Below are 27698 nucleotides of genomic sequence, written 5' to 3'. Positions count from 1 at the left end.
TCCCTTTTCTCTTTCAGTAATTCCAGTTCCTCTTGTATTAGGCATCTTTTTATCCATACATTTTTGAACTCTTCTTTTTCCATAAGATTCTTTGCATTTTTTAGTATCTCTTCCACAGTGTTTACACTCTGGAAAGTCACCTTTAGAGGTCTTGTCTTGCTTTTCTCATATTTCCCTAATCTTTTGTGTTCCTCTATGTCTTTACTACAGATTTCCTCTGATACCTCTTTCAGTAAGCTCATTACATTTGCCATCTCCTTTTTGTCTCTTGTGATCTTGTTTTTTACTTCTTCCTCTTCTATACCAGTGATTACTATAGATTTGTTTATATCTACTGAATCTCTGACTAACTTTGGATTGTTTTGGATTATTCTTTTCACCTCCTTTTTAATGCTTTTTATCTCCACCCTTGTTTCTAAGTCCTTTTTAATGCTTTTTTCCTCCACCCTTGTTTCTAAGTCTTTCTTTACTTTCACCATTTCAGCATACGTGGTTTCCACGTCATTTTTGTAGCTTTGCACAGCTTCATTCACCTGTGTTATCTTCTCCTCGGTATCACTGCTATGGACTATCAGACTGCTTACTTGCCTAATTGTCTCTGTCATTTTTGAACTCTTCCATAACACTCTTGTGATTGACTACTGTACTTGCCATTTCACTCATTTTCTTCCTAAGTGTGTGTGTGTGTGTGTGTGTGTGTGTAATTCACCGGGTCGGTCAGGATCACTTGATGATCGTGATCGTCAGCTTTTACCCTCCCGGAAGGGAGCTGAGAGCTCATATAGTCCGATCTAAGAGCTAGGCTGTGACCTTCACACACGCACACACCCGTCCCCTTGCTCTAGGGGGACAGTAACCACCCACTTCGTCAGTGAAACTTTTCGCAACCTGAGCGAGGCGCAAACTCCCGTCCACCAGTTGGCAAGCGAGAACGTTACCACTGCACCAGCGAGCGGTGTGTGTGTGTGTGTGTGTGTGTGTGTGTGTGTGTGTGTGTGTGTGTGTGTGTGTGTGTGTGTGTGTGTGTGTGTGTGTGTGTGTGTGTGTTTTAAGTTTATCGCTGTTTAGTTTTGTTAAGACTGGGCCCGATCTTCGGTTAGCATGATTCACAGTCGTTCTAATGAATTATTTGTTATACGTTTTCATGGATCCAGATGTAGTATTTGTGAGTATCTTCATGGCATCGAGTTTGCAAGATGCCTTTGCGCTGATGTAACTCTTTTGTTGAGAAAGGTCATGTGTGTCCAACGTGATAGAATTATGGCATGTCTATGTAGTGGGAGTAGTTGGTTAAAGAGGAACATTTGAGAGTGTTTGAGATTTGCGTCTGTTTGGAATGACGAGGTTAATGGTTGATTTGGTTGATAAAGCAGTCATTCTCTTTTGTCTGAGCACATTTCTCTAATGAGTATAAGCAGAGTTGGAAGTCTGTTGCAGCTTGCTGAGTTTTGGGTGCTGTGAAGTTATCGCCAAGTTGTCGGCTTAGGACAGTAATGTCGCTGAAGGGAAAGGGACTGGCAGGTCATGAAGGGAAACGCTACAAAGTGAGGGCGGAAAGACAGCCATGTAAAACACCGTTAGAAAGTATACTGATTTTATAACTATGGTTTTGGTAGTATATCACGGTTTGTATGCCAGTGAGTAAATTGAAGCCATTTTTTACCATTTTATTCCATTATTGTGCCCAATATTTTATTTATTAAGATGTGTGTTTGCACTGTGGTAAAAGCTTTGTGTCTATAGCTGCTAGGATGATTCCTAATGGTTACCGTGTCTTGCTGAAATCATTATGTGTGAGTTGAGTTAATTTGAAGAGGTGCATGGTGGGTGAATGTTTTGGTTGATATCTATGTTGGGAGTCCGATAGGAGAACGTGAGGAGTGAAATTCTCTAAGATTAATAATCATTGGTCTTTATGATGCGAGATTATTGGGAGTTTTTTTTTAGTATGAGGGTAAATGGCTGTCTTCTTCCAAATGTCGGGGATATGATAGTGAGTCCAGTAAGGGCATTTGAGGCTATAGGGAGAGGATATTTGAGTGAATGTTTGAAGTCTGATCCGGACCCATTGCTTTGATTTTTTTTTCTGATGGTCTGTGCCTCTTTTGAGATGAATGGAGGTGATGCTTGAGTGTTCTCTTTTACCTTTTTTAAATTTTTACTTGCTGCGATACCCAGCAGGTCAATGAGTGGCCAGAGTTCTTCTTCATCTTCTGCTTCTTCTGGTTCTGGCGGATTTGTTAAAAGGAGGCCTTTGGAGACATAAAAGTAGTATATACCATTTATGGTAATTTGACATGGAGAATCCAAATCTGCCATCAGCTGACTCATTAGGTGGCACCATCTAGCGAAAATTTTAGTAAAAGTGCTTAATTTAAATCTATTGAGACATAAAAGTGGTTATATGACATGGAAAATCCAAATTTGCTGTCAGCTGATGACTGTGGTGGCGTCATCTGGCAGCATCTTTAGTAAAAGTTCTTCATTTAAGCCCATTGACACATAAAAGTGGTCCCATATAAGGTTATTTGACATGGAGAATCAAAATATGCTGTCAGCTGACACCTGTGGTGGTGCCATCTGGCAGCAACTTAGGTGATGACTGCAAGGGTCTCCTGGTATCGGGTCACTCAAAAGGATATCCTGTTAAGGGATCACTCGAGAGGATCTCCAGTTTAGGGATCACAGGCAAGAAATCTTCAGCAGAACTTGTACAGGGTTGCTCACTTCACTTTGATGTACGCACTAATTGTCTTGCTAATGTTAAAATCTAGGTAGTGAGGCACTCTGTTAGGGCACCTCCAGAATCTGGGTAGTGGGGCACTCTGTTGCGGCACTTCCAAAATCTGGGTAGTGGATCTCTCTGTTAAAGCTTGTTACTTTTTACAGCAAACTGTTTGAAACAAGAGCCTCGCCGTAGATCCCAGAGCAATTCTACCCTTGTTATTGATCTGTTTGGCGATACGTGTTTGTGTAGTTAATTGATGCCTAATAATTATCGCCCACCTTTAGCAAGGAGAGGCGATATAGTTTTTGTCAGTGTGTGTGTGTGTGTGTGTGTGTGTGTTGCTGCAGTCACATGTCTATTGTAATATGTGGACTTTGTATGATGACAGGCCTGAGCAGTGGAGATGCTGTTATCTTTTACGGCGGTTGCACTCAACCCGTATTCTTCCTGTCGCAGCTGTGGCCAGTGTATCTGTGTAGGCCAGGGATGGGTTCGATGTCTCCGGCTAGGAGGAGTGCAACGGACTGGCAGGCCGGAGTTGTCGCAGGACATCTGGAAGAAAAATAAAATCTGAAAACTGTATCTCCCCTTTTGGAGGGATGAGGATTACTGAGGGCCATTATCGAGCTCAGCTGGAGTCCTCGCTCGGATTGGAATGTCTCCTTTTCCGAGCAGGTCCTCCAGCCTGGCTCGTCGACGCCATCATGAGAAGATAGCCCTCTCCAACGCCAGATATACTAATACATGGGCTTGGTGATCCTACTTTTCAAAATTTCCATCAGTCAGAATAAGAAATAAAGTTAATAAAAGTTACAATAAAAAAAAAAAAGCAAGCTCGTGCCTACTTCATATGTCATATGCCTGGCATCTCATGACGTTGTTGGTTATGAGTCGCTACATGACGAGACCAGTACTTCTTCACTGTACATACTTATGAATCACTGCTTGCCTAGGGACACAAAGTTCTTACTTCTATTCCTACCATGTTTATGGGAGAAGGGGGTGGGTCTTCTGGTGAGTGAGGGGTGTTTACCAGAGTCTGCAGTAGGAGACTATGGGTGCGAGAATATTGGTGTGAGTGTGACCTTCATTGCATTACTTCTTCTTCTGCGGTGATATTAAGGTTTAGGATAGATTGTTCATTTTCATGTTCCACTGTTGTATGTCAAGCAATGCTATACGATTCCATTACGGACCCCAAACACTGAAGTGAACTGAAGGGACTGGCGCTACCTCATGCAGTACTGAGTGAAGGTTGACTTGGATAAGTTTGCACACTAATATGATTCAGAACAAGATGGAGAACGATGTTCCTTGGTGCCAGGTGGGCAACTGTGAGACGAGCCGAAGCATAAAGTGTAAGTCCTGCCCGTCAGTGTGTGATGTGTTGCCGTGAGGTGAACTGAAACAAGAGTGTAATTCCTGCTCTCTGGTGTATTGTGGTGTGCTGTAAAATGGGTCGAAGCTCTTAGTGAGCGACGGAGTGTTGTAAGATAAGCCAAAGAGTGTAAGTCCTGCCTTGTGTATGACGCACTGTTGTGCTATTAACCGAACCCAGAGATGATTCGGGATGAGGAAGGAACTTTGCATCAGTATGCAGTCTAATCTTTCATCATATTCCAAGTGTGGGTAGTGGTAGAGGATGCTACCTTCAGGAAAGAATGTGGGATATACTAACTGCTTGTTGCCATGCTAGGGTCCCAAAGACGAGTCTTGTACGATTCCAGCCATGCCGATAGGTTCTGTCATATGCGCACATTTTGGGTTCTGCAGTCACTCTGATATACCATGTGATCCTTTCATCAGTAGGTATTATGGTGCAATTAAATCATTTGGCATATGAATCATTAACTTGCATTTCTTCGTGTTGCTTTTGCTTCCCTCACGACCTATTTCCTTTTCAACCTGCAATACGTCCCAGCCTACCTTCCTACTTCCCTGCCAACATAACTACATCCCCCTACCTACCTACGTTCCTGTCCACCTACTTTCGTACTTATGTACACTCGTGATCACTAATCTCTGACCAGAGAGTTAGCCAAAGTCGTAGCCAGGCGTAGGCTACACAGTCAGATACACTCCACCATCGTTTCAGAAAGGTTTAGTGCTTCAGTGAACAATTTTCTAAGCATCACTGAAGCACTTTTGTTTCACAAATTATATTACTTTCTCAGGTAATATACCTGTATGCATGGTAAGAAAGAGATAAATTTGGTCATAGCTGTTATTTTTAGTCTTTTATGAGTGCATGATATTTGAATTTCATACTGTGTTTTATTAATCTGTTTATTTATTTCACTGACCTATTTCTTGAGGCGAGCCCTTGACCGAGCTGTTGGTAGGTGATAGCAGAGAGATATCCACGATTGCCACGGCAGCCGGCATTCACACTACATATTCTAAGTAAGAATGCTTTATAATACATCATTGACAAAAATTTGCTGTTACTACTACTTTGAACTGAATATTTTTCTCTAGTGATAACAGACCCCGTTGCCCATAGATATAAATAAGCCTAGATGCCGCATGACACTACTTTAGATGCGTCTCCGCGGCCACCATCTTGGAACGGTCGAGGCAACCGATGTCGTGTTCCTGACGATGATCAAAGCTGACCACTATTTACCTAGAAATGCAACAGCACTGTGCTGCTTTTGGGTGTAGAAAGCGTCTGAATATATCTATGGTGACACCGATAGCATGAGCGGCTCAACTGTCTGGTTATGCAAACGTCCCTCAGCTGCTTCTCTATCCTCCGAAAGGAGGATGGTGGACACCAGCAGCCACCACCATAACAACCACCACCACCACCACCACAACAACAACAACAACAACCACTACCACCAACACCACATCCACCACCACAACATCCAGCACCACCACAACATCAACAACATCCACATCCAGCACCATAACAACAATCACCACCAAAACAATAATCACCACCACAACAAGAACCACCACCATCACAAAAACAACTACCATCACAACAACCACCATCACAACAATCACCAAAACAACAGCCACCACCATCACCACAACCACCAGCACATCAACCAACACCATCACATCAATAACCACCACCACAACAACAACCAAAAAAAAAAAAAAACGCCACCACCACAACAACCACCATCACTACAACAACCACCACCACAACAACAACCACCACCACAACAACAACCACCACCACAACAACCACCACCACCACAACAACAACCACCACCACAACAACCACCACCACCACAACAACAACCACCACCACAACAACCACCACCACCACAACAACAACCACCACCATCACAACAACAACCACCACCACAACAAAAACCACCACCACAACAAGTCACCACCACCACCACCATCACAACAACCACCACAACAATAACCACCACAACAATAACCAACACAACAATAACCACCACAACAATAACCAACACAATAATAACCACCACCACAACAACAACCACCATCACAACAACCACCATCACTACAACACCCACCACCACAACAACCATCATCACAATAACCACAACAATAACCACCACAGCAACAACCACAACAACAATCACTATAACAATAACCACCACCACAAAACAACCACCATCACAAAAACAACCATCACAATAACAACCCCAACAACAACAACCACAACAAGAATCACCACAACAATAACCACCACCACAACAACAACCATCACCACAACAACCATCACAACAACAACCACAATAACCACCACAGCAACATCCACAACATCAATCACCACAATAAGAACCACCACTACAACAAACACCACAACAACAACCACCACCACCACCACCAGTGCAACCACAACAGCAACAACGACAACAACCACAAAAAACATCACCACAACAACCACCACCACCACTACAACCATCACCACAACCACCACAACCACCACAACAACAACAGCAACAACTATAACCACCATCACAACAATGACCACCACCACAACCACCACCACAACAACTACAGCATCCACCGCCACCACCACCACAAGCACCACAACAACAATAACCACAATCACCACCACAACAGCCACCATGATAATCACCATCACAACAACCACCACCACCACAACCACCACTAACACAACAACAACCACAATTAACACGACAACCACCACCACCAACAACACAATAACCACCACCACCACGACAATAAAAACCACCATCACCACCAACACAACAACAACAACAAAAACCACCATCACCACCACCACCACCACAGCAACAACCACCACTACCACTACAATAACTACCATCACCACCACCACAACAATAACAACCAACACCACCACCACCACAACAACATTCATTTTCATAGTCTAAATTCGCTCTAAAAAAAAAAAAAAAAAAAGCCCCACTATTACATGCTTGGCAGCTCCAACATGGCGGCCGCAAAGACGCATAGCCGCTGTACTGAAGAATGGGCTATGCGGCATCTACAGTAGTCTTATTAATATCTATGCCGTTGCCATGCAGTGGGAATGGTTGCCCTATTCCTACGCAACGTGTTAGCGGCATGCCCCCTCTGGTCAAAATGTGTGCCAGTTAATGCTGCTAATTCGTAAATAATTATTACGGTATATATGATGCCAGTACCCACATATAGTGGCACATCTTTTTTTACTTCTTGGAAATTGCTAAATTGCAGACTGATTGGAGAAATGTCGGCCCCTGTCAATAAACATAGATTATTATATTATGGAGGAGAAACCATAAGAATATGGTAATATCAATGATATGAGTAGTACGCTTCAGATCACCTGGTTACAGTTCTTTGCCCCGCCCACTAGTGCGGAAGCTGTGTTCGAATGCGTGGCTCGTGTGTGGTCATAACACTGCCCGCCACGCGTCCCTGGTCAGAGATTAATAATCATGAGTGTACATAAATACCTCCCTGCCTACCTCCACCGCCTAATGAGGTAGCGACAGAGGCATGTATTGATTTTTTTTTTTTTTCAGTTTGCCGTTGTCCAGTGCGTTGTAGCAGGTTAGGGAATTTTTAAAGCCTTTTCCAATTATATCAGTTTTATAGCTATCCAGTTGTGAAGAAAGATTTCTGTATGGCCTTTACTTCTTATGGGTCACTGCAACCTTGTGGCTAACTCAAGTGTGTCAGCCATAACTTCGAGGGTACAATGTTAGTTTTAGAGATTTTTTTTTTTTTTTTTTAAATCTAAGGAAGAAGGAACCAAAGGCAAGGTGCCCGCAAACCGTTCCTTCCGAGCAAAAACAAAAACAATACAACAGAGAGCCAAATTCAAGATCCGTTCAAGATGCCTGGACGCACTGCATTTGAAAGACTGGAGATCATATGAAGTAGGAAATGCAGACAGAGGGAGACAGTTCCAGAGTTGACTTGTTTCATAAATGAAGGACTGGGAGTAACGGTTAGATCCTGCATTAGAGAGTTGGACAGAAAAGGGACGAGAGTTTGTTGCTAGACAGGTGCTACGTGCCCGTCTTAGTGGTGGAAGGGGGCAAACAGGTAGTTCAGAGGAGAAGTGACCATTGAAGTAGCAATAGAAAAGAGATAAAGATGCAACAGTGCAGTGACGAGACAGGGGTTGAATGGAGCCACTAAGAAGAGGAGAATTAATGAAACGAAAAGACTTTGACTTCACCCTGTTGAGAAGAGCTGTGTGTGGGGAGCCTCCCCACATATGAGAGTTGTACTCTACACAGGGGCAAATAAAACCCAGGAATAAAGTCAACAACTGTGCAGGAGTAAAGAAGGTACGGAGTCTGCTTAGGATACCTAAACTCTTGGAAGCAGATTTTACAAGAGAGGTAGTATGATCCTTCCAAGATAAATCTCGCGAAAATGAAATCCCAAGTACGTTTAAAGATGATGCAGGATTGAGGTGGATATTATTAAACATTAGTGGGTACTCCTGTGGAAGATTCTGATGGGTTGATAGGTGGAAGAACTGAGTTTTTGACGGATTAAAAACAACAAGAGTGCTTTTACCCCAGTCAGAGATATGAACCAAGTCAGATATTAGGTGTGCCATAGCCTCCTCCCCTTGTTTGTTGCAGTAACTGCTGAGATGGACGCTGCAGGAAGCGAATGGAAAGGTGAAGGGTATAATCATTAGTGGATAGGGTTAGACACACAGCTTAGAACGTAACTGATGAATGAAAGGAAGAGAGTTGGTGATATGACAGAGCTCTAAGGAAGACCACCATTGACAGATCTAGGAGAACAATGATGGCCATCTACAACAGCAGCTACTGAACGACCAGAAAGGAAGTTAGAGATGAAACAACAGATAGAAGGATAGAAACCGTAAGAGGGCAGTTTGTAAATTAAAGATTTATGCCAGACTCGATCGAAAGCCTTTGAGATATCAAGTACAATGGCAAAGCTTTTGCCTAAGTCCCGAAAGGAGGACGACCAGGAGTGTGAAAGGTAGGTGAGAAGATTGCCTGACGGAACCCATACTGATGATCAGAAAGAACGTTGTAATAGGAGACAAGCTGTCAAATATTTTTTTACAGAACAGACTAAAAAAAATTTGAGATATAGAATGTTGAAGCAATTGGGCGATAGTTTGAGGGCTGGGAATGGTCACCCTTTTTTGGTACAAGCTGAATGAGGGCAAACTTCCAGAAAAAGGAAAGATACAAGTTGACATAGTGAAAGAGTTTACCTAGGGTGTAAGTACTGAAGCACAGTTCTTGAGAACAACAGGAGGGACCCCATCAGGCCCATATGTCTTGTTAGTATTGACGCCAGCAATGGGAGAAAATACTTCAGTTGACGAGATTTTATTGTCAGTCAAGAGGAAGTCAGAGGGAGGAAGTGATGGAGGAACAGCACAAGAATCGTCTAAGATGGAATTGGAAGAGAAAGTCTGTGCAAAGAGATCCACTTTATCAGTAGAAGAAATAGCTACAGAGCCATCAGAGTGGAAAAGAGGAAGCACGATTCTGGGCAGAAACATAAAGAAGTTGAGATTCAGGCATGCGTTGGCTCCGGTACCTTTTGTAGGCATTCTCCTTCCTGTGGACAGCTTTAGTACAAGCGTTATTAAACCAAGGTTTCTTTGCATTAGTCAAGGGATATGAGAAAGAAGTGTGTGCTTCATTGCCCGAGAGAATAACCTCCGTAATGTGCATGGCTCACTCAGATGGCTCTCGGCCATGGAAGCAATAATCATTCTAGGGAAAATAAAAAAAAGTACCGCCTGAGGGCGTCCCAATCAGCAGCTCCAAAGTGCCACAACCGACGTTTCTTTGGAGGGTCCACAGGCCCTACTGGATGATAGGACAGGTTAATGTGATGAGGTTGTGGTCAGAGGAGCCCAACGGAGAAGAAAGATTAAAAGCATAAGCAGAAGGATTAGTTGTAAGGAAGAGGTAGAGTGTGTTAGAACTCTCTCCAAGGTGGTAGGAATATGGATAGGGTGCTGTACAAGCTGCTCTAGGTCATTAAGGATAGAAAAAGTGAAGACTTGTTCACCAGGTAGATCAGTGAAGGATAGGAGAGCCAACTGTGGTGGTGAACACTGAAATCTGCTAGAATGGAGATTTTAGAGAATGGAGAAATGGATAGGATTTGACATTTCAGTCATAAAAATAAGTTCATATTTGCAGCCTGTCAAGTGTAAAAGAACGGAAGGACTTAAAGACAGAAGGAAAGTTCTGAATCAGGCTCAGCATTCCAAGGCCATCGACTTTGCCTTCAGGAATGATCAGAACCAGCTGTTTACTCCCAAGCTAGGATCCTGAAGATAAAGTCTTCTGCAGCAAACTCTTAATTATGCACTGAAAACAGGTTTTATAACCACTCTGTTAAACTAAATGATCTCTTCACCAGGAAGTATTCATGTGTAGGTCATTCCTTTACTATAGAAAGGAAAGACTATTTTCCCTCATCTCTCTCTCTCTCTCTCTCTCTCTCTCTCTGAGAAAAAACAACGTAGGCAGGCGTAGGGCAGCCGAGGCGGAGAGGGAAATGATGGTAATTGTTTTCACTGGTAAGTTCTGACGTGCTTATCACTTCACGTGGGCATACCTAGTTGATTAGCCCAGACTTTTTTTTTGTTCATCATGACTTTGTTGTTGACCTAATTATGTCCATCTCTAAGACATGATCACATTGCAATCTTGAGAGGATTTATCTGACACCTCAGTCGTAGAAACTGGTTCATAATGGAGCCCTTTACAGCGCAAACGAACAGACAGATGGACAGAAAACTTTTTTCTTTGGTCAGCCGCTCCGAGGCCTGCGACTTTATCTTCAGGAATAATTCTCTCACATTGGCTCACTATCACACGTATGATATATAATGAGGCGTTTGGAGGCGGGGGGGAGGAGGGAGGGAAAGGCTGGTCAAAGTCTTGAAATAGATGTCAGGATTCTCACTGAGGTTGGATGATGGGTAAATGTGATCACGAAATTAATATAAAAATCAAGTTTGTGATATCGTATTGCAGACTAGATTTACCCTGTCAAAATGAAACTATATTCAATGTACTGTACATCGCCTCAGTACTACAAGGGTAACAGAACCTCCTGGCAATAAGGTGATTCTTCATATCAAGAAAAGCAGGAGGAAAACAGTTGGGTGGATGAATGGGATGAGTTGTTGATAAGGTGTTATTATTGTGACGACATTTCTCCTCATTGCATTACCTTAATTATACGAGTACACAGAATGGTTCAGACATGTATTACGAGTTGCAATTCTACTCCATTGTATAATAAAACAGTCCTAGGTATTATCTTCTTTCGTAATAAATTTTGCACAATATCTTCAAGACTAATCCATTGCCCGAGTCCATCCTTAATCCTCCAGTCATCAGCACCGCCCGAGTGCAGTGGTGGGCCTCGCGCCGCGCTGGGAGAATCGCCTTCGTGATCATGGTATCTCCTGTGCCAAGTATCTTCAGTAATCAAACTCCCCTCGGCCCTTTTATACCATCACCCATCAGCCCTGGGTATGCCCTAGTGTCCCTATCTCTCCTTCAGCTGCGACTGTTTCGAATCTACTGTATGCATCGACTCTCACACGGTTCAGACTCGTTCGGAGAAGACTGGCGGTGGCAAATGTTAAAGCTGGAAGCTTGGCTGATCATGCACTCCTGTATAGCTCCGCCCAGAATTTCCTAAAGTAGTTGCAGTGAATGGCGCTCTTGCCAACTGCTATCTTCCTGGATAACAGAAAACAACGTCGAACCTCCCACTAACATACAGTGTGACCTGGCAACGAGACAGTGTCATTCGAAAAAGGGTTCAATAAAAAGGGATGGGAAAAGATATGAATGTAAGTAATCTGACTTAAAGACGGATGAGTGGTGAATGTGGCAGTACCTTACGGAAAAAAAAAAAACAATGTGCAAGGATGAAACAGGTAAATATCATAATAAAGGGAAGAAATTTCAAATGAACACATAAAAATTCCCCCTCTCCCTCTCTTAGTCATGCAAAATCAAAGAAATAAAGTGGATAAAATAGTACAGTACCAACGTGCTTGTTCTCATAACTATATATCTGTATTTGACTATTTACCCCCTCGCACACCATAAGTTTCCAATAAGTTTCCATGCACAGAATGAAAACCTCGCTCAGGCTGGCTCCTTGCCCGCGGCAATGGAAAAATTTCTATGGCCCATTTTACCCCCCGGGAAGTGCTTATATTGTTATAAATCGCTTCCCATCATCTTCGTTCATGTTTATACTATAAGATTAGAAAAAACATAAACAGATGAATAAATGTACAGAAATGAAGCCTGACTAAACCTTATTTACGTGAAAACTAGCTTCTCATAACTTCCCAACATCACCGTGAAAATTTTTTCCCATGACACGCAGCTGCAAAGGACATGTCTAAATGCAAAATTTCACGATCTTTCATCTGTGAATGTTTCAAGTTGATATGTCTAATAGTTTTCGAGTAAATAGAAAAAAAAATTGCCTAAAAATGTCTGATTTATTATTTCGTATGTTGTTAGTGACACTGTAACAAACTTACATGTAAATTCTATCCACTTTTGTAGGCCAAAGGTTAAGGAAGCCCATGATATAATTCACAGTGTTATAAGCCTTACTGTTATTAAGAAAATGATTTTGAAAGGTTAGAATGGGTTGTGTGCGGTTTGTGCGCGGTGACAGCACGTACCCTCAGGCCTGTAGGCTGAGTATTATTTTCGCCTTTTGTAACTTTTCCCCAATTATTTTCACACATAGGTTACTTTGCTTTACGAAAGTATACATAAGAAATCATCAGCTTGATCAAGCTTTCTTCAGATTTTTCATGCAACCTACTGTATACTTTATGAGTATAATGATTAAGAGAACAGCAATGAAATCCATCACATTTTCCTTATGAGAAATATATGATAAACACACATTTTATACCTTATAATACAATAGTAAAAAAACTACACAAATAAGCTGGTTACTCATGTCCTCTAGCAGTGTTGTAGTGTTTCTTGAGAGGAGATGGAGTTGCAGAGAGGAGGACAGGTAAAATCACATCCTGTGTGTGTGTGTGTGTGTGTGTGTGTGTGTGTGTGTGTGTGTGCAAGTGCATGTGTGTGTGTGTGGGGGGGGGTTTGCAATGTGATTTACATCAGTATGATACTGATGAAAGCACAGTCCTGTGCAGAGCGGCATATCGCAAACAGGACATATATAGCTGGTGTCATTTCCTCCTCTTGTTGAAGTAGCATGACACACACCACAGCCTTTTCCTGTTGGGGAATCTCTCCAGGGTGTGATGCAGAGTTGAGTCCAAGCGTGTCCTATCGTCGATATATCGACGGCGGTGCTCCTCCATCTCCTCGCCTCCGTACTCCTGCTGGAGGTGCAATGGCAGGAGCTAGCCGAGTAACTCCTGTTTGGCCAGCTACTGCGGTAGGTGGAGCGGTCGTGACAGTAACTGGCGGAGTTAATCCTGATGGGCCAGATACTGCAGGAGGTGGAGCAGTCATGGCAGTAACTGACGGAGTTGGAGTGATTGTTGCAAGAGGTGGAGCAATTGTTGCAGGAGGTGGAGCGATTGTTGCAGGTAGAGCGGAGGCTGCAGTTGATGGAGTGGTTGCTGCAGGTACAGGTGGTCATCGTCACAAGGAAAGGTCAAGGGCATGTTATTATTTTTTTTTATATGACCGACTCTGGGCATAGGCTTCACAGCCTGCTTTCAAGGCCCAGTAGTCCTCCTGCATACCGTACACCTCTACATGTCACCACTTCGGTGCTAACACCCACCATCCATACTGAATATATGCTAGGGCTGTCTCATACATGACTGGTGTATTGATATTAGCGGGGGTATTTTTACGACATGTCGGCGGGTCTTTTGTTCGATCAGTAAAGTCTGATATTTATGAAATTCAAATCCTTAAACTGTTCCCTGCCCCAGCGGGATTTGAACCCAGGTCCAGTAGGACTGCAGGCCAACTATCTACCGATTGAGCCACCGCCTCCCCAATGTGAAGGGCATGACCCGATGCTGGCCACTCCTCCTCCTGGAATGGTAGGAGTTTGTGGGTTATGTGCTCCTGGAATTCCAGGAGAGTCATAGGCCTGTTGGTGTTCTTCTTGTAGAGGGTGTAGGCATTGAATAGGGCCATGTGGATGATATAAAAGGTCATTTTCTTGGTCCACTTGACCGTCCTCTTTTGGGCGGGGTAGTATTGGATCATCTGATCGACATGATCCACCCCGCCCATGTGCCTATTATAGTCCTCCACCATGAAGGGCTTATTCACGGTTTTCAGAACACGGTGAAATCTCCTGTCTGGATCCTTGACCTTCCCATGCACCTGCTTAGGGACGGTGGTGTCACTGTGGAAGGTGGACACCACACTTACGATACATTTGTCCTTCCACAACAACACCATTACATTACCCTTGTGTCTAGCTTCCACTCCATCATCAGGAAGACGTTTAGCACAGCTAATGTTCTGCAGCTCCCTCGGTGCTCCCCTTGCCAGTCATACTGTGCCACACACATACACGCCCTCTGTGAAGAGGCTTTCGCACAGTGATACAGAGTTGTAATAATTGTCTATATACAACTTGTATCCTTTGCTCGCCAAAATATGGGGTATTCATGAACCTCTCATGAATCCCAATAGTGTCTTATGGTTGGCAGCTCACAAATCCCCATAAGAAAGTATAATCCAAGGAACCGAGCCATTTCTTCTTCATTGCAGAGGCACCAAACATCTACTGCAGTCCCCAGAAACGTGGCATATTTGTTTGTTTCGACCGTCACGTAGGTGAGCGACTCCCTGGTAAAAAAAAAAGTTGAAAGTATTAGAGTGGTGTTGCTGGTGCTGCTACTCTCAAACCTGGGGTTTCAGTGATTGGGCCAGCATTGGGTGTAAATGCCCCAGAACCCCAAGCTTTCTCCTGACGGTCACCACCTGGGGAAATGCTTGGCCGTGTACTTGTGTGGAGCACACGAACCGAGACAGACAACTACCTCTTGGCCACCCACCATTACTTCGGCTAGGCCCACACTGCCCTCGTCTTTGTGGTGGGGAGGGAGATGGTGATGATGACTGTGTTATGATAGCTGGGTGGATGAAGGTTCAGGTCATTGTGGTGATGGAGATGGTTATGGTGATGGTTGTGATGATGATGGCTGTGGTGGTGATGGTTGTGGTGAAGATGGTTGTGGTGAAGATGGTTGTGGAGAAGATGGTTGTGGTGCTGCTGCTGATAATGATGATGATGCTTGCTTATATTCAGGGGGAATGAAGTCTGAAGGGGACAGTGACTTTCCAGCTTTAGCTGGGAAGATTATATGGAAATATCTTGGATGGGTGATGAGATGCAGATGGGTTGAAGTTTGGTGAGAGTGTAGGGTGAGTCTGGGGGTAAAGAGGTCAGTGTCTGCGGTGAGGGGGGTGGAAGATAGGTGGCGGTAATGAGGCTCAATTTCGAGGGTCAGGGTGGTTTCAGTGGTGGCAGGCCTGACATCAGTGGTGGCAGGACTGGTGGCAGTGATGGCAGTGGTGTCAGGGGTGATAGGACTGATGGCAGGGATGGAGTTTGTTTCCAAACTGATGGCAGAGGTGACAACTGCTGGCAGAGTGATGGCAAAACAGGAGTAGTAATTACACCAGTGGTGTCAGTGGTGAAAGGAGTGGTGATAGTGATGGTGCAACTACTACTCTCTGTTGCAGCTTTGACCGCGGGGTTGCGCTTATCACCCCTCGGGTCAGATTTCCTCCTCGCTCTCCTGATCCTCACCCCTCCTCAACATATTCACTGTCTATTTCACTGTCACTACTTTCCTCACTCTCACTGCCACTAAACAAGTGTTAATATATTCTTTTTCAGATAGCCCCTTGCGAGGCATTTTTCCGGTAGTGTAAACTGCAGGGGAACGGTAAAAATCAGTTATGAATTTTCAAATCTGGCTTTCTCTGAAAATATATAAGAAACACTTATAAATGTTCTTCACAAGTACACTGCACCACATATAACACAATATCATTATACATATGTAAGGTATGGACAGTGTGGTAGAAGGAAATGCGGGTTTAAATGCCCAGCTGTGTGCTCATACACCCTTTGAGCCTGACTGCTGGGAGGATACTGGGCTAAATATAGGCCACTTGCCCCTCCAATAAGCTCCTGGATGTTGCCATAAATTTCCCCTAAACGTGGCTACCCTCAGCTTTGACTCAACCAAATTTGATGCAAATCCATCCACAGGAAAAGTTTCAATGACCATTTATAGGGAAGTTGCGTCATGTTGCATCATCAGTTACTCTTCAAATTACAAGGATTATGACTCGCATTGCGTCATCGTGCACGAGGGGGTTTATCTATCTGTCTATGAGTAAATCTGTCTGTCTATCTATGTGTCTACCTATAGCAATATCTGTGTCTATTTATCCATCCATCCATCTATCTACTTATCAATCTATGTATCTATTTATCAATCTAAATAAATATCGATATCTATCTATCTATCTCTCTGTCCATCTACCTACTTATCTGTCTAGCTATAGGAATATCTATATTTATTGATCAATCTATAGCAATCTATCTATATATATCTAATTTATCTCTCTCTATATCTTATAATCTGTCTATCTATCTATCTGCCTGTCTATCTACTATCAATCTCTCTTAATATCCATATCTGTCTGTCTATCCATCTATCTATATCAGTATCATTATCTATCAGTCTATCTGTATCTATCTATCTATATATCTTTCATATATCTCTATCTGTCCATATCATTATCCATATCTATTTATTTATCTATTTATGTTTTTTATCTGCTATCAATCTATCTGTCTATCAACGATGAAGTATGTTGGTGTTGTTCTTTTTCATCCATTATCTTTTGGTATTTCATGTCTGTAACTACTTCAAGGCTTGCCATATTTTCTTTGTTAAATTAACTTAAAATTCGTGGTGATATTTTTGTACCACACTGCCACGTGCACCAACAGCAGTAGTTCAGTACAGGAAGGACATTGCCCAGTAATTTGTTTTTCCTGTGGTCAGCCTTTAGGTATACATTTCACAATATCAGCTGAGGCGAAAATATACACTGGCTCCTTAAAGTTCACTGTCTTTATCTTCCAAATGATTCCACTTAATGCTTTCCAACTTCACTGCACTGTTCTCACAAGCACTGGAGCTATACAAACTTTACTAACTGCTATTACACTTAATGCTTGACAACATTTCACTGTTATTACAAGTTCTGATGATATACATACTTCAATAAACATTTCACTGTTTTCACAAGTACCGATAATAGTCTTCACTAACTGTAATTACACTTAACGCTTGCCAACAACACTTCACAGCACTGCACTCCACTCAAACTGAACAAAAAACCTACTGAACTGTTCTAGTTTCTTATCCATCCTTTTATAAGCTTGCATTATACTAGAATGATCTACTTCTCCAACATTCTAGGACATGCTGGTCTTGCATCAGCCCCTGTCAACAACAGTTACCAACTAGGAGACATCAAAACATGCCAGAGCTTTCCTACATTACATAACACTCTAAATCATTAACCATACAAACTTAATTTCAGTTTCATAATTTAACAATCACGTAAATAAAACATTATTGAGAAAAAGAGCATAAAAATTAAGTCCCTTGTAATACATACACTGCCCAACTTAGAGTTTCTCTGAAGATAATAACTCAAGATCAACTCCCTGTATTCATCCTTATCTCCTCCTGCTCTTCGATTACCAAAATAACTGTAATGCTGGGTTGAATTAGGCTCGACTTCTCGTACCTATTTCACCCAACGTGGAGCGGGGTCCTCTTTCGAGACCGGAGCTAGTGCAATAAAGAGAGGTAGGACATAAAAACCTTCGGCAACACCATACACGTATATTACCACAGTCAGACACAGGACACTTCAGCAGATATTACACCACAATATAGAGCAATACAAAAACCTTATCTAAAATATTGTGTACGAGTATCTCGCAGGATACTAGCTTTCTAGATACTAATGACAATACAACAAATCTTAGTACTAAGAGTGCAGTAAATACAAGTGCGCGCGGAGCGCGTAAGGGGGGGGGTTTGTGATTTTTTTTTTTTTTTTTTCCCGGCCTATCAACCATTGGGGCCGAAGCCCCTGGTTATTAAGGCCGTGTATATACAGTATATATATATATATGTATATACATTTAAACATATATACATATATATACAAACATATATATATACATACATACACACACACACACACACACACACACACTTCCATGCATACATACAGACACACTTTCATGCAAACGTACATATATATATAATAATTTTAATCTTATTTATTTTTATTTTTTTTTTTTGTATTTTTTTTTTTTATTTTTTCTTGGTTTTTTATTTTTTATACCTTATATTATAAAGGAACACTAATCTAAAGACCCTAAAACTAATCACCTAACAGACAAATCGCTAACCTATACTAAATCCTACAGAGACAAATAGCTAGACCTACACTAATGGTAAAAATACCTCGACTAACAGAACACCATCGACTGCAGATATGTAATGCCTTTCTACATTACATACCTGCACTCATCACCTGGTGACTGTCAGTCGAGGCACAACCTAATATAGGGGACATCAATATATGAAAGGGAACCAGACGAGTCAGGAACATTTCCATATACGTCAGGTGTCGTCCCTAATTAGAATAACTTAAGCAAGATAATATATTTACATAATTTATACAAAAAGTGAAGAACCTCGCCCAAGGGTTTGTGATCCACCAGGAGGAGGTAGGGGAGACACGGAGAGTGACTTAAAACGGCGAGGAGGTAGTTATGGTAATATTGAAGGATGCCCGATGTTAGCAAGGGAGTTTAGGTGTTTTCTGTTGGCGAAGATTCTTTGACAAATAACTCCGATTCTTACTTTGACTTTAAGGGCAGGAGCGAGGAATGGAGAGAGTTTTTAGGAATAGCGGGCGGAGGGGGGAATATCGTTAATACTCGCCTTCCTTGATATTTTGGTGGAAATATGGTTTTCTGTAGATACCACTTATTCGTCACACATCTCCTCGGTATGATATGTAGACTCTCGCTTCACAACGCGTAACAAAGTCGGAATACTCGTAAATACTATTTCACCATATTACTTAGAGACTAGCCAATAGAACTCCAGTAATATTTTAGTCTTTCTCCGGGTTCTAGAGATATGTCTTTAGAAAGATTCGGGGTGGCACTCGCACGTATTTTCACTTTAGGTCTCAACCCACATTCTCGTCCTTCAACTGGATATTGTGTTCTGATTTACCCCAATGGAGATTACATAAAGTTACTGCACAATACTTATTCTAAGAGACAGGGAGTCACACTTAACCTACTTCACGGGCTCGGCGTGCGGCCCGTAGGACTGGGGCCGAAGAGGTCTAGGAACCTCTGGGTCAGGTCCCGGCATCGCGGGGGCGTGGTGAGGTCTCGCCCGGGTGTCCTAGGGCGGGCCGGAAGAGGCGACAGACTGCGGTCTCCCACGACCAGGGGCGCCGTCAGGGGAGGGCTGCGGCAGCGGCTGTCACTGGGGCCCGACAGGTGTGTCTGCTCGAAGGCCACGCGTAGAGAACAGAGGCCGGGGGAAACAGGGAGGTCTCTCCGAGATATTCTGGAGCGAGACCCCTGGAGTTCAACCTTCGGTTGTGGAGACGTCCCTCTCCTCACTACACCCTGGGAGCGACCATCGATCGTCTCTACCTGGACACTGGGGGAGCGACCATTGATCGTCTCTACCCGAATATTGTGGGAGCGACCATTGATCGTCTCGACCGGAGTGCTGAGGGAGCGACCGTTGATCGTCTCTACCTGAGCTTTGGGGGAGCGACCATTGATCGTCTCTACCTGGATTTTGGGGGAGCGACCATTGATCATCTCTACCTGGATTTTGGGGGAGCGACCATTGATCGTCTCTACCCGAGCACTGTGGGAGCGACCATTGATCGTCTCTACCGGAGGGCCAAGGGAGCGACCATTGATCGTCTCTACCTGGGCTTTGGGGGAGCGACCGTTGATCGTCTCTACCTGAGATTTGGGGGAGCGACCATTGATCGTCTCGACCGGAGGGCTAAGGGAGCGACCATTGATCGTCTCTACCTGAGCTTTGGGGGAGCGACCATTGATCGTCTCTACCTGGATTTTGGGGGAGCGACCATTGATCGTCTCTACCCGAGCACTGTGGGAGCGACCATTGATCGTCTCAACCGGAGGGCCAAGGGAGCGACCATTGATCGTCTCTACCTGTTTACTGTGGGAGTGACCATAGATCATCTCTACCTGTTCACTGTGGGAGCGACCATAGATTGTCTCTACCTGTTCACTGTGGGAGCGACCATAGATCGTCTCTACCTGTTCACTGTGGGAGCGACCATAGATCATCTCTACCAGAGGGGCGCTGCCTGGAGTATTGTTTCTGACTCCACCCCTAGCTAACTTGGTGATTCTGCCACGCGAAGGTAGTGTCTTTCGCCTACGGTGGCGGTGGCGTGGTGGTTGAGTGTCACAGGGGCGCACGGCCCGGGCTGACATACGTCGTTGTTGCCCGGAGTGGTGGTGGCTGGTGGCGGCTACCCCGTGGGGTCCGAGTGGGGGTGTCGGCATTCTTGAGGGTGAACTCCGCTGCTTCTGGTTCGCCTATATGTCGGGGATACTACGGTATTCTCCAGAATATTCCGGAGTACTGTATGTGTGTCTGTCAAAGCCACGCATTTCAATAACTTTAACCAAAACTCAAGACTTAAATATTACAAGACTAAAGAGTTATATATATATAAATGGTGGCTACGAAGTTCTACAATAAATGGTGGCAGTAACGATTGACTCTACGCCAATGAACCATCATTTCTACAAAAGCAAGCGAAACTGTAACCAAGATCAGCTCCAGTTCTACAGCTGATTCTACATTGGCAAGAAACTACAATGCCATGATCAAGTAACTACAAGCGAGTATACAATAAGAGGATCAAATCTATGAGTCTGCTTGTTTACAAGTCTATGAGTCTACGAGCGTACAGTAGTAATGACGAGTTATGAGTGAGGATCAACAAACTCTACAATTAACTACAAATATCAGGTCTACATGACAACTCAATAATCTTCTTCATGCAACTTCAAGTATCAGCAAGAATAATAAAAAACAAAGCAAGTAAAGGAAAAGCAAGACCAAAGCAACGAGCACTAAAACCCCAACACTCTCTCCTACCGCCCCCCTATCTCCATTGCTGACGCAGAGGTCAAGACACACTGCAAACACCACAGCCACATTTATAACGCAGCTTACTCACCTTTCCTCACTCAGGTTACTCATCGCTACTCCGTTACTCACCACAGCTATCAGTGTGGGAGGCTGACGCCACCATGTGTATCCGCTGAGACGACATCACCATGCGTGTTTGCTGAGACAACGCCACGCCAAGCAACATGTGACTGACACCAGGCACTTCTCACCCACTACTTGTTACTCATTATTCACATAGCTCCAACTCATACTCATTTATTTCCAAAGTATTGAGTGGGAATTCGATGTTCTATGGTGAGGTTTGCCTGTGACTACAGCTGTTAACCACTACATTCATCAGGCCATGGAATTTCCTGAGTAATATCGTCCATCAACACAGACCTAGAATTATCGAGAGATCTTCATTCAACTCTGCATTTATCGTCCGAGATCGACAGCTGCTTTTGACACGCCTCTCCGAGTGGCATCTGTATAAAGTGGATGTAATTGTACTTACTCATTTCTTCTTAGTGCTTAAATTAGGTACAATGAACTCCTTTACTTATTTTTATATATACACTTATACACTCACTATCTAACATTTATTACAGCTCATTTACTCATCTATTTAGTTAGGACATGAACAAAAGACATATTTCATAACATCATACCTTAGCAACATGAATTCTTTTTAGCTGAGTGATATGACAGAAATATTTTCACTCCCACCCGCGTTAGTACCAGATGATAAACAGTTAGCGCCCACTGCGGATACACAGTTAGCAGAGCACCAGGGCAACACACCCATCCTACAAAATTCACCACAAATTAAAGATAAAGAAACAAATACCTCAGTTCTAGATGATAATGATGATGATTGGCAAACCTCTTCTAATGTAGTGAGTGAGAACTTTGTCTCTGACATGCATATCTATGAAAATATACTTAACAGAGTTCATCGTTCAGGAAAAATATATTCCACTATTCCCTCACACAACGATAAATAAGTCCAAGTTAAATTAACAGAGCAACCAGTGAAGATGAATACCACGGATCAAACTCAGATATTCGTTTATCATGAGGATAAAACTGCCCTGAAATTCTCTGGCACAGAAAAATATCGCATTGACGTCATTTCATTGGTCAATCAGTGCGAACAGATCTTCGTAAAAAAACACATTACAGATGAACAAGAGAAAATTGCTATTTTTCCTCTTGGATTAGTCAGGCAAGATTCCCAGCAAGAGACTTGCTAAGGTCAGATAAGCTCCTCAGAGGTAAGACATATGATGCATCTAAAACTGAATTTTTGAAGAAATTTTCCCGAGGTATGAACTTTTTGCTAGGTATAATCTCAGAATTACATAAAATTGTAGATCTTGTAAGGGAGCACAGTACAAATCATGTGCTCAGTGAAATAACTGCTGATGTCTCCACGATCAAAAGGACATTATGCGGTGGCTGAATCGGTAGAGAGGCGGCCTGCAGTCCTGATGGGCCCAGGTTCGAATCCTGGCTGGGCCAGGGAACAGTTTAAGGATTTGAATTTCATAAAAGCAGACTTTCCTGATCTACCAGATGACCCGCCGACATGTCAAAAAAGTACCCCCCCCTAATACCAATACACCAGTCCTGTATGAGACAGCCCTAGCATGTATTCAATATGGACGGTGGGTGTTAGTGCCGAAGTGGTGACATGTAGAGAGGTGTATGGTATGAAAGAGGACTACTGGGCCTTGAGAGCAGGCTGTGAAGCCTATGCCCAGAGTCGGACACATAAAAAAAAAAAAAAATTAGAAAACTCAAACTGGATAACAGGAGATGGAAAGATGTCCCCAGACCTCGTCGTGGACATCACTGGTTATGTAGCTGCCTTGTGTAAATTACCTGATAGGACCCTCAAGATCGCCAAGACGATCGCGTACACCCCAGGTATGTGCTTACTAGACTTAATGAATGAGGTAGAGATGCAGTGTAGCATAGCAGAGGTGATCGAAACACAATCACATTCTAGTAGAATGAGAGTGCCTGAGACAGTATCAGTGTGAAAACAGCTACAAGTACCCCAAACAGAGAACAAAATCGATCGCGACCTGAAAGCAGGCAGAGCAAACAACCAAACGTGTCAAGGCATCGATCACAAACACCAAGCCACAGGCAGTTTCATTAGTTTCCGCGCAGCCCGAGCAGATCTCGAGCCACAGACACCATTAATTTATTAATGAGGGTTTCCTTTCAACCCTTTTCACCTCCAACAGTTTTGTGTTTGTCTCAGTGTGAGTGTGTGTGTGTGTGTGTGTGTGTCCGACTCCGGACGTAGGCTTGACAGCCCGATCTCAAGGCCCAGTACTCCTCCTACATTCCGTTCACCACCATATGTCACCACTTCAACGCTAACACCCACTGTCCATACCGAATACATGCTTGGACTGCCTCATACAGGACTGGTGTACTGGTATTAGCGGGGATATTTTTATGACATATCGGCATGTCTTCTGCTAGATCAGTAAAGCCTGCTTTAATGAAATTCAAATCCTTAAAAAGTTCTCTGTCCCAGGCGGGATTCGAACCGGGGTCCATTAGGACTGCAAGCAACCTCGCTATACCATTCAGCCACTGCCTCCCCCCAAAGATAAACCCATCAAAATTTCACGAGAGGTCATTGATAGGGTGCCGAGGATTTCAAATTCAAAGGTGACTCATCTCCCATAAGCTGTGATTTATACTGAGCCGTTTTCACAGGACGACGGTGTTTGTAAAACTGTATGACCAAAGGTGACACAACGACTGAGGTATTGCAATGGCAAGCTACGTTAGAGGGAGGAGTGCTGTAGGTAGAACCAGGGATCATACCCTTGAAAATGAATAGGCTTACCCTTTATTCTTTTTTAATTAATCAACTTACGGGTGGAAGAGATACTGAGATACAGTATTCACTAAATTTATATGACGTACAGGGAGATGCTGGTGGAAGGGAGAGGGGACCTTGGATTTTACCTCAGGTCCGTTGTATGTGTAAAGTAGCTCAAACAAAAGTGGTCCAGCAATTGCGAGACAACTTATGTGATTCAGCAAATCCGGAGGGGGGCATGTCACTAATGACATTTTGTCCCTCTGCATTCCAGGGAAAAGTCATATAAATGCACTGTAGTAACGGGGTGCAAATTCGTAAATAATATGCAGATATCTTCAGTTCATAATTTCAGGATACCAAAGTCAGCTTTATAGGTAAAATGCGTGACTTAAAGAACAGTGCCCCCGAAATATACCATAGTACCCCCGACGACAGGGCAAGCCAAACACAGCTCAGTATGCCCGAGGATGCGCTGACACCCCCACATGGACCCCACGGGGTAGTCGCTACCAGTCACCACCACTCCCGGCAACAGCGACATATGTCAGCCCAGGCCGTGAGCCCCTGTGTCACGCAGCCACCATGCCGTCGCCGCCATAGGAGAAGGACACTACCTTCACGGAGTGGAATTGTTGAGTCAGCTAGGGATGGAGTTGTAAAAGACACTCCAGATGGCGCCCCTCTGGTAGAGATGATCTATGGTCGCTCCCATCCTTGTGAGACGATCTATGATCGCTCCCATCCTCGTGAGACGATCTGTGGTCGCTTCGAAAGTGCTCCGATAGAGACGATCTATGGTCGCCCCCATCCTCGTGAGACGATCTATGGTCGCTCCCATCCTCGTGAGACGATCTATGGTCGCTCCGAAAGTGTCCCGGTAGAGACGATCTATGGTCGCTCCCATCCTCATGAGATGATCTATGGTCGCTCCGAAAGTGCTCCAGTAGAGACGATCTATGGTCGCTCCCATCCTCGTGAGACGATCTATGGTCGCTCCGAAAGTGCTCCGGTAGAGATGATCTATGGTCGCTCCGAAAGTGCTCCGGTAGAGACGATCTATGGTCGCTCCCATCCTCGTGAGACGATCTATGGTCGCTCCAAAAGTGTCCCAGTAGAGACGATCTATGGTTGCTCCCATCCTCGTGAGATGATCTATGGTCGCTCTGAAAGTGCTCCGGTAGAGACGATCTATGGTTGCTCCCATCCTCGTAAGATGATCTATGGTCGCTCCGAAAGTGCTCCGGTAGAGACGATCTATGGTCGCTCCCATCCTCATGAGACGATCTATGGTCGCTCCGAGAGTGTCTTGGTAGAGACCACCTATTGTCGCTCCCTTCCTCATGAGATGATCTATTGCCGCTCCGAGGGTGTGCAGAGAGAGGTAAGGAGAGACATCCCTACAGCAGGAGACTAGAGCCCAGGCTTCCTGTCCCAGAGTGACTCAGACAGGCCTCACAGCCTCCCCTGGTCTCTGTTCCCTATGTCTGGCTCTAGAGCAGACGCACCTGACGGGCCTCAGTGGAAGTCACTGCCACAGCCCTCCCCTGTCGGCGCCCCTAGACGCTGGAGACCGCAGCCCGCAGTCTTTCTCGGTTCTCCCCAGGACACCCGGGCGCGATCTCCCTACGCCCCCACGACGCCGTAGGGCCCTCACAACAGGCTGGGACTTATCACAGAGGTTCCTGGAGATATTCGGCCCCAGTCCCGAGGGCCACACGCCTGAGCCCAGCCCGGAAGTTACGGGTAGCCCAGGACGCGAGAGGACGCCCGTACGAGTTATCCCGCGCCTCTCGGCACGCCTCGCATTGGCGGTGCCCCTAGCCCGGCAGGATCACCGACAACATGTTCCTGCCTATCCCCCTGATGAATACTTGTGATACTGTAGTACGAGTGATTTAGGTTAAGTGTGACTTCCCCTAATGTAAGTATTGTGCAGTGATTTCATATAGTAAATATCGGGGTAAATAAGATCACAGTGAGAAGCTATAGGACGAGTGCGTGAAACGAGATCTGATGAACAATGATTATGAGTGACATCCCTTTTATACAATTAGTAAGCCTGTGCCACCTGGAGATTCCCCTATAATGACATACCCCCATTACTGTGAAGGAATATTGTGAAAGGGAGTATTAATGGTATTCTCTCCCTCCCCCACGCTACCCATAAATCTTGTTTATCACCCTCTCTCACTCCAATATCCCGAGTAAGTGTAAATCAAGAATAAAATCAATTACCAAAGTCCCTTGGCTAGTGGAAACCATATAAACTTCACGGCTAATATCTGCCGCTCTCCAGTATTACCATAACTTTCCCCTAGCCATCACAAGTCACTCCCCGCACCTCCCCTATCTCCTCGTGAGACTCAACTCCCCCCCTGCGCCCCCCACGTGTGCCTATATTTACTGCACTCTTGATACACTAGGATTGATTGTGTTGTCATTACTATCAGAGAAGCAAGTATCCTGCGAGATACACATATCCTAGATAAGGTTTTATATTGCTATGTATTGTGCTGTAATATCTGCTGATTTGTCCTGTCTCTGATTGTGGTAATATACGTGTAAAGGTTGTTGCCTAGAGTTTTTGTGTCCTGCCTCTCTTTATTGCACTAAGCTCCGGTCTCGAAAGAGGACCCCGCTCCACGTTAGGTGTAATAGGAACGAGAAGTCGAGCCTAATTTCACCTAGCATTACACTGGTGGCCAGCGGTGGTTCTAGACCTGGGCGTAAAAGAGAGGTAATCAGGAAATATTTGGCAAAATGGCAACTAAACCGCACGTTCAGTTACCCAAGTTTGACCCCGACCAGTATGATATACATACATATCTGGCAATAATTAAACCCTTACTGGATATTGGCTTTGAAAATGACCAACAAAAAATTGCAGTCACACTACCACTATTGGGTAAAGCGGTGGCGAACATAGCACTGAAAATCGTCCCAGAACTCACCTGGCAGAACTTTACAAAGTTCACTGTACAAGCCATCACCCCATCATTAGGGAAAGTAGTGGCTCTATCCAAATTGGATAGTTTTTCATTCGACGGGGATTTAGATAATACCCTGATACAGGCAAGACGCCTGGTTACTGCTGCCTACCTGAAGGCAGATGAGGAAACCTGGGATCAACATACATTTAATACTCCGCTCAGAGTACTCCCAAGTGTTGCGAAAGAACACTTCACTATCCATGACCCAACAGGAGACATGGATAGAGATATACGGCTGATGCAGCGCCTCCTGACCGCCTGCCCTTCTCCACAACAAATTAATGTTGTTAAGAAATTCCCCACCCGACCCCCGGCTCCCCCAGCCACACCGCGTCCACCTCTGCCTCACACCAGCCTGACCCTGACACCTAGCCCGCCCAGGGCACACCCCTCCCG

At 44.2% G+C, this 27698-nt stretch overlaps 1 protein-coding gene across 1 annotated transcript in view; it reads left to right on the top strand.

Annotated features, from left to right (window-relative positions):
- Window positions 1-27698, top strand: part of LOC145403312 (uncharacterized) — a 148399-nt gene that overhangs the window by 74672 nt on the left and 46029 nt on the right. Inside the window, exon 16 of the mRNA XM_080275110.1 lies at window positions 2588-2711. Within this exon, the coding sequence (XP_080131236.1) occupies window positions 2588-2711 (124 nt within the window). The remainder of the gene's footprint in view (window positions 1-2587; window positions 2712-27698) is intronic.

Source organism: Coenobita brevimanus, chromosome 60 (genome assembly GCF_032717465.1).
Source record: "Coenobita brevimanus isolate Jiangsu-jjx chromosome 60, ASM3271746v2, whole genome shotgun sequence".
Classification (NCBI taxonomy): domain Eukaryota; kingdom Metazoa; phylum Arthropoda; class Malacostraca; order Decapoda; family Coenobitidae; genus Coenobita; species Coenobita brevimanus.
Note: the sequence above shows the minus strand (reverse complement) of the source record. Positions and strands in the feature narration are given on the sequence as shown.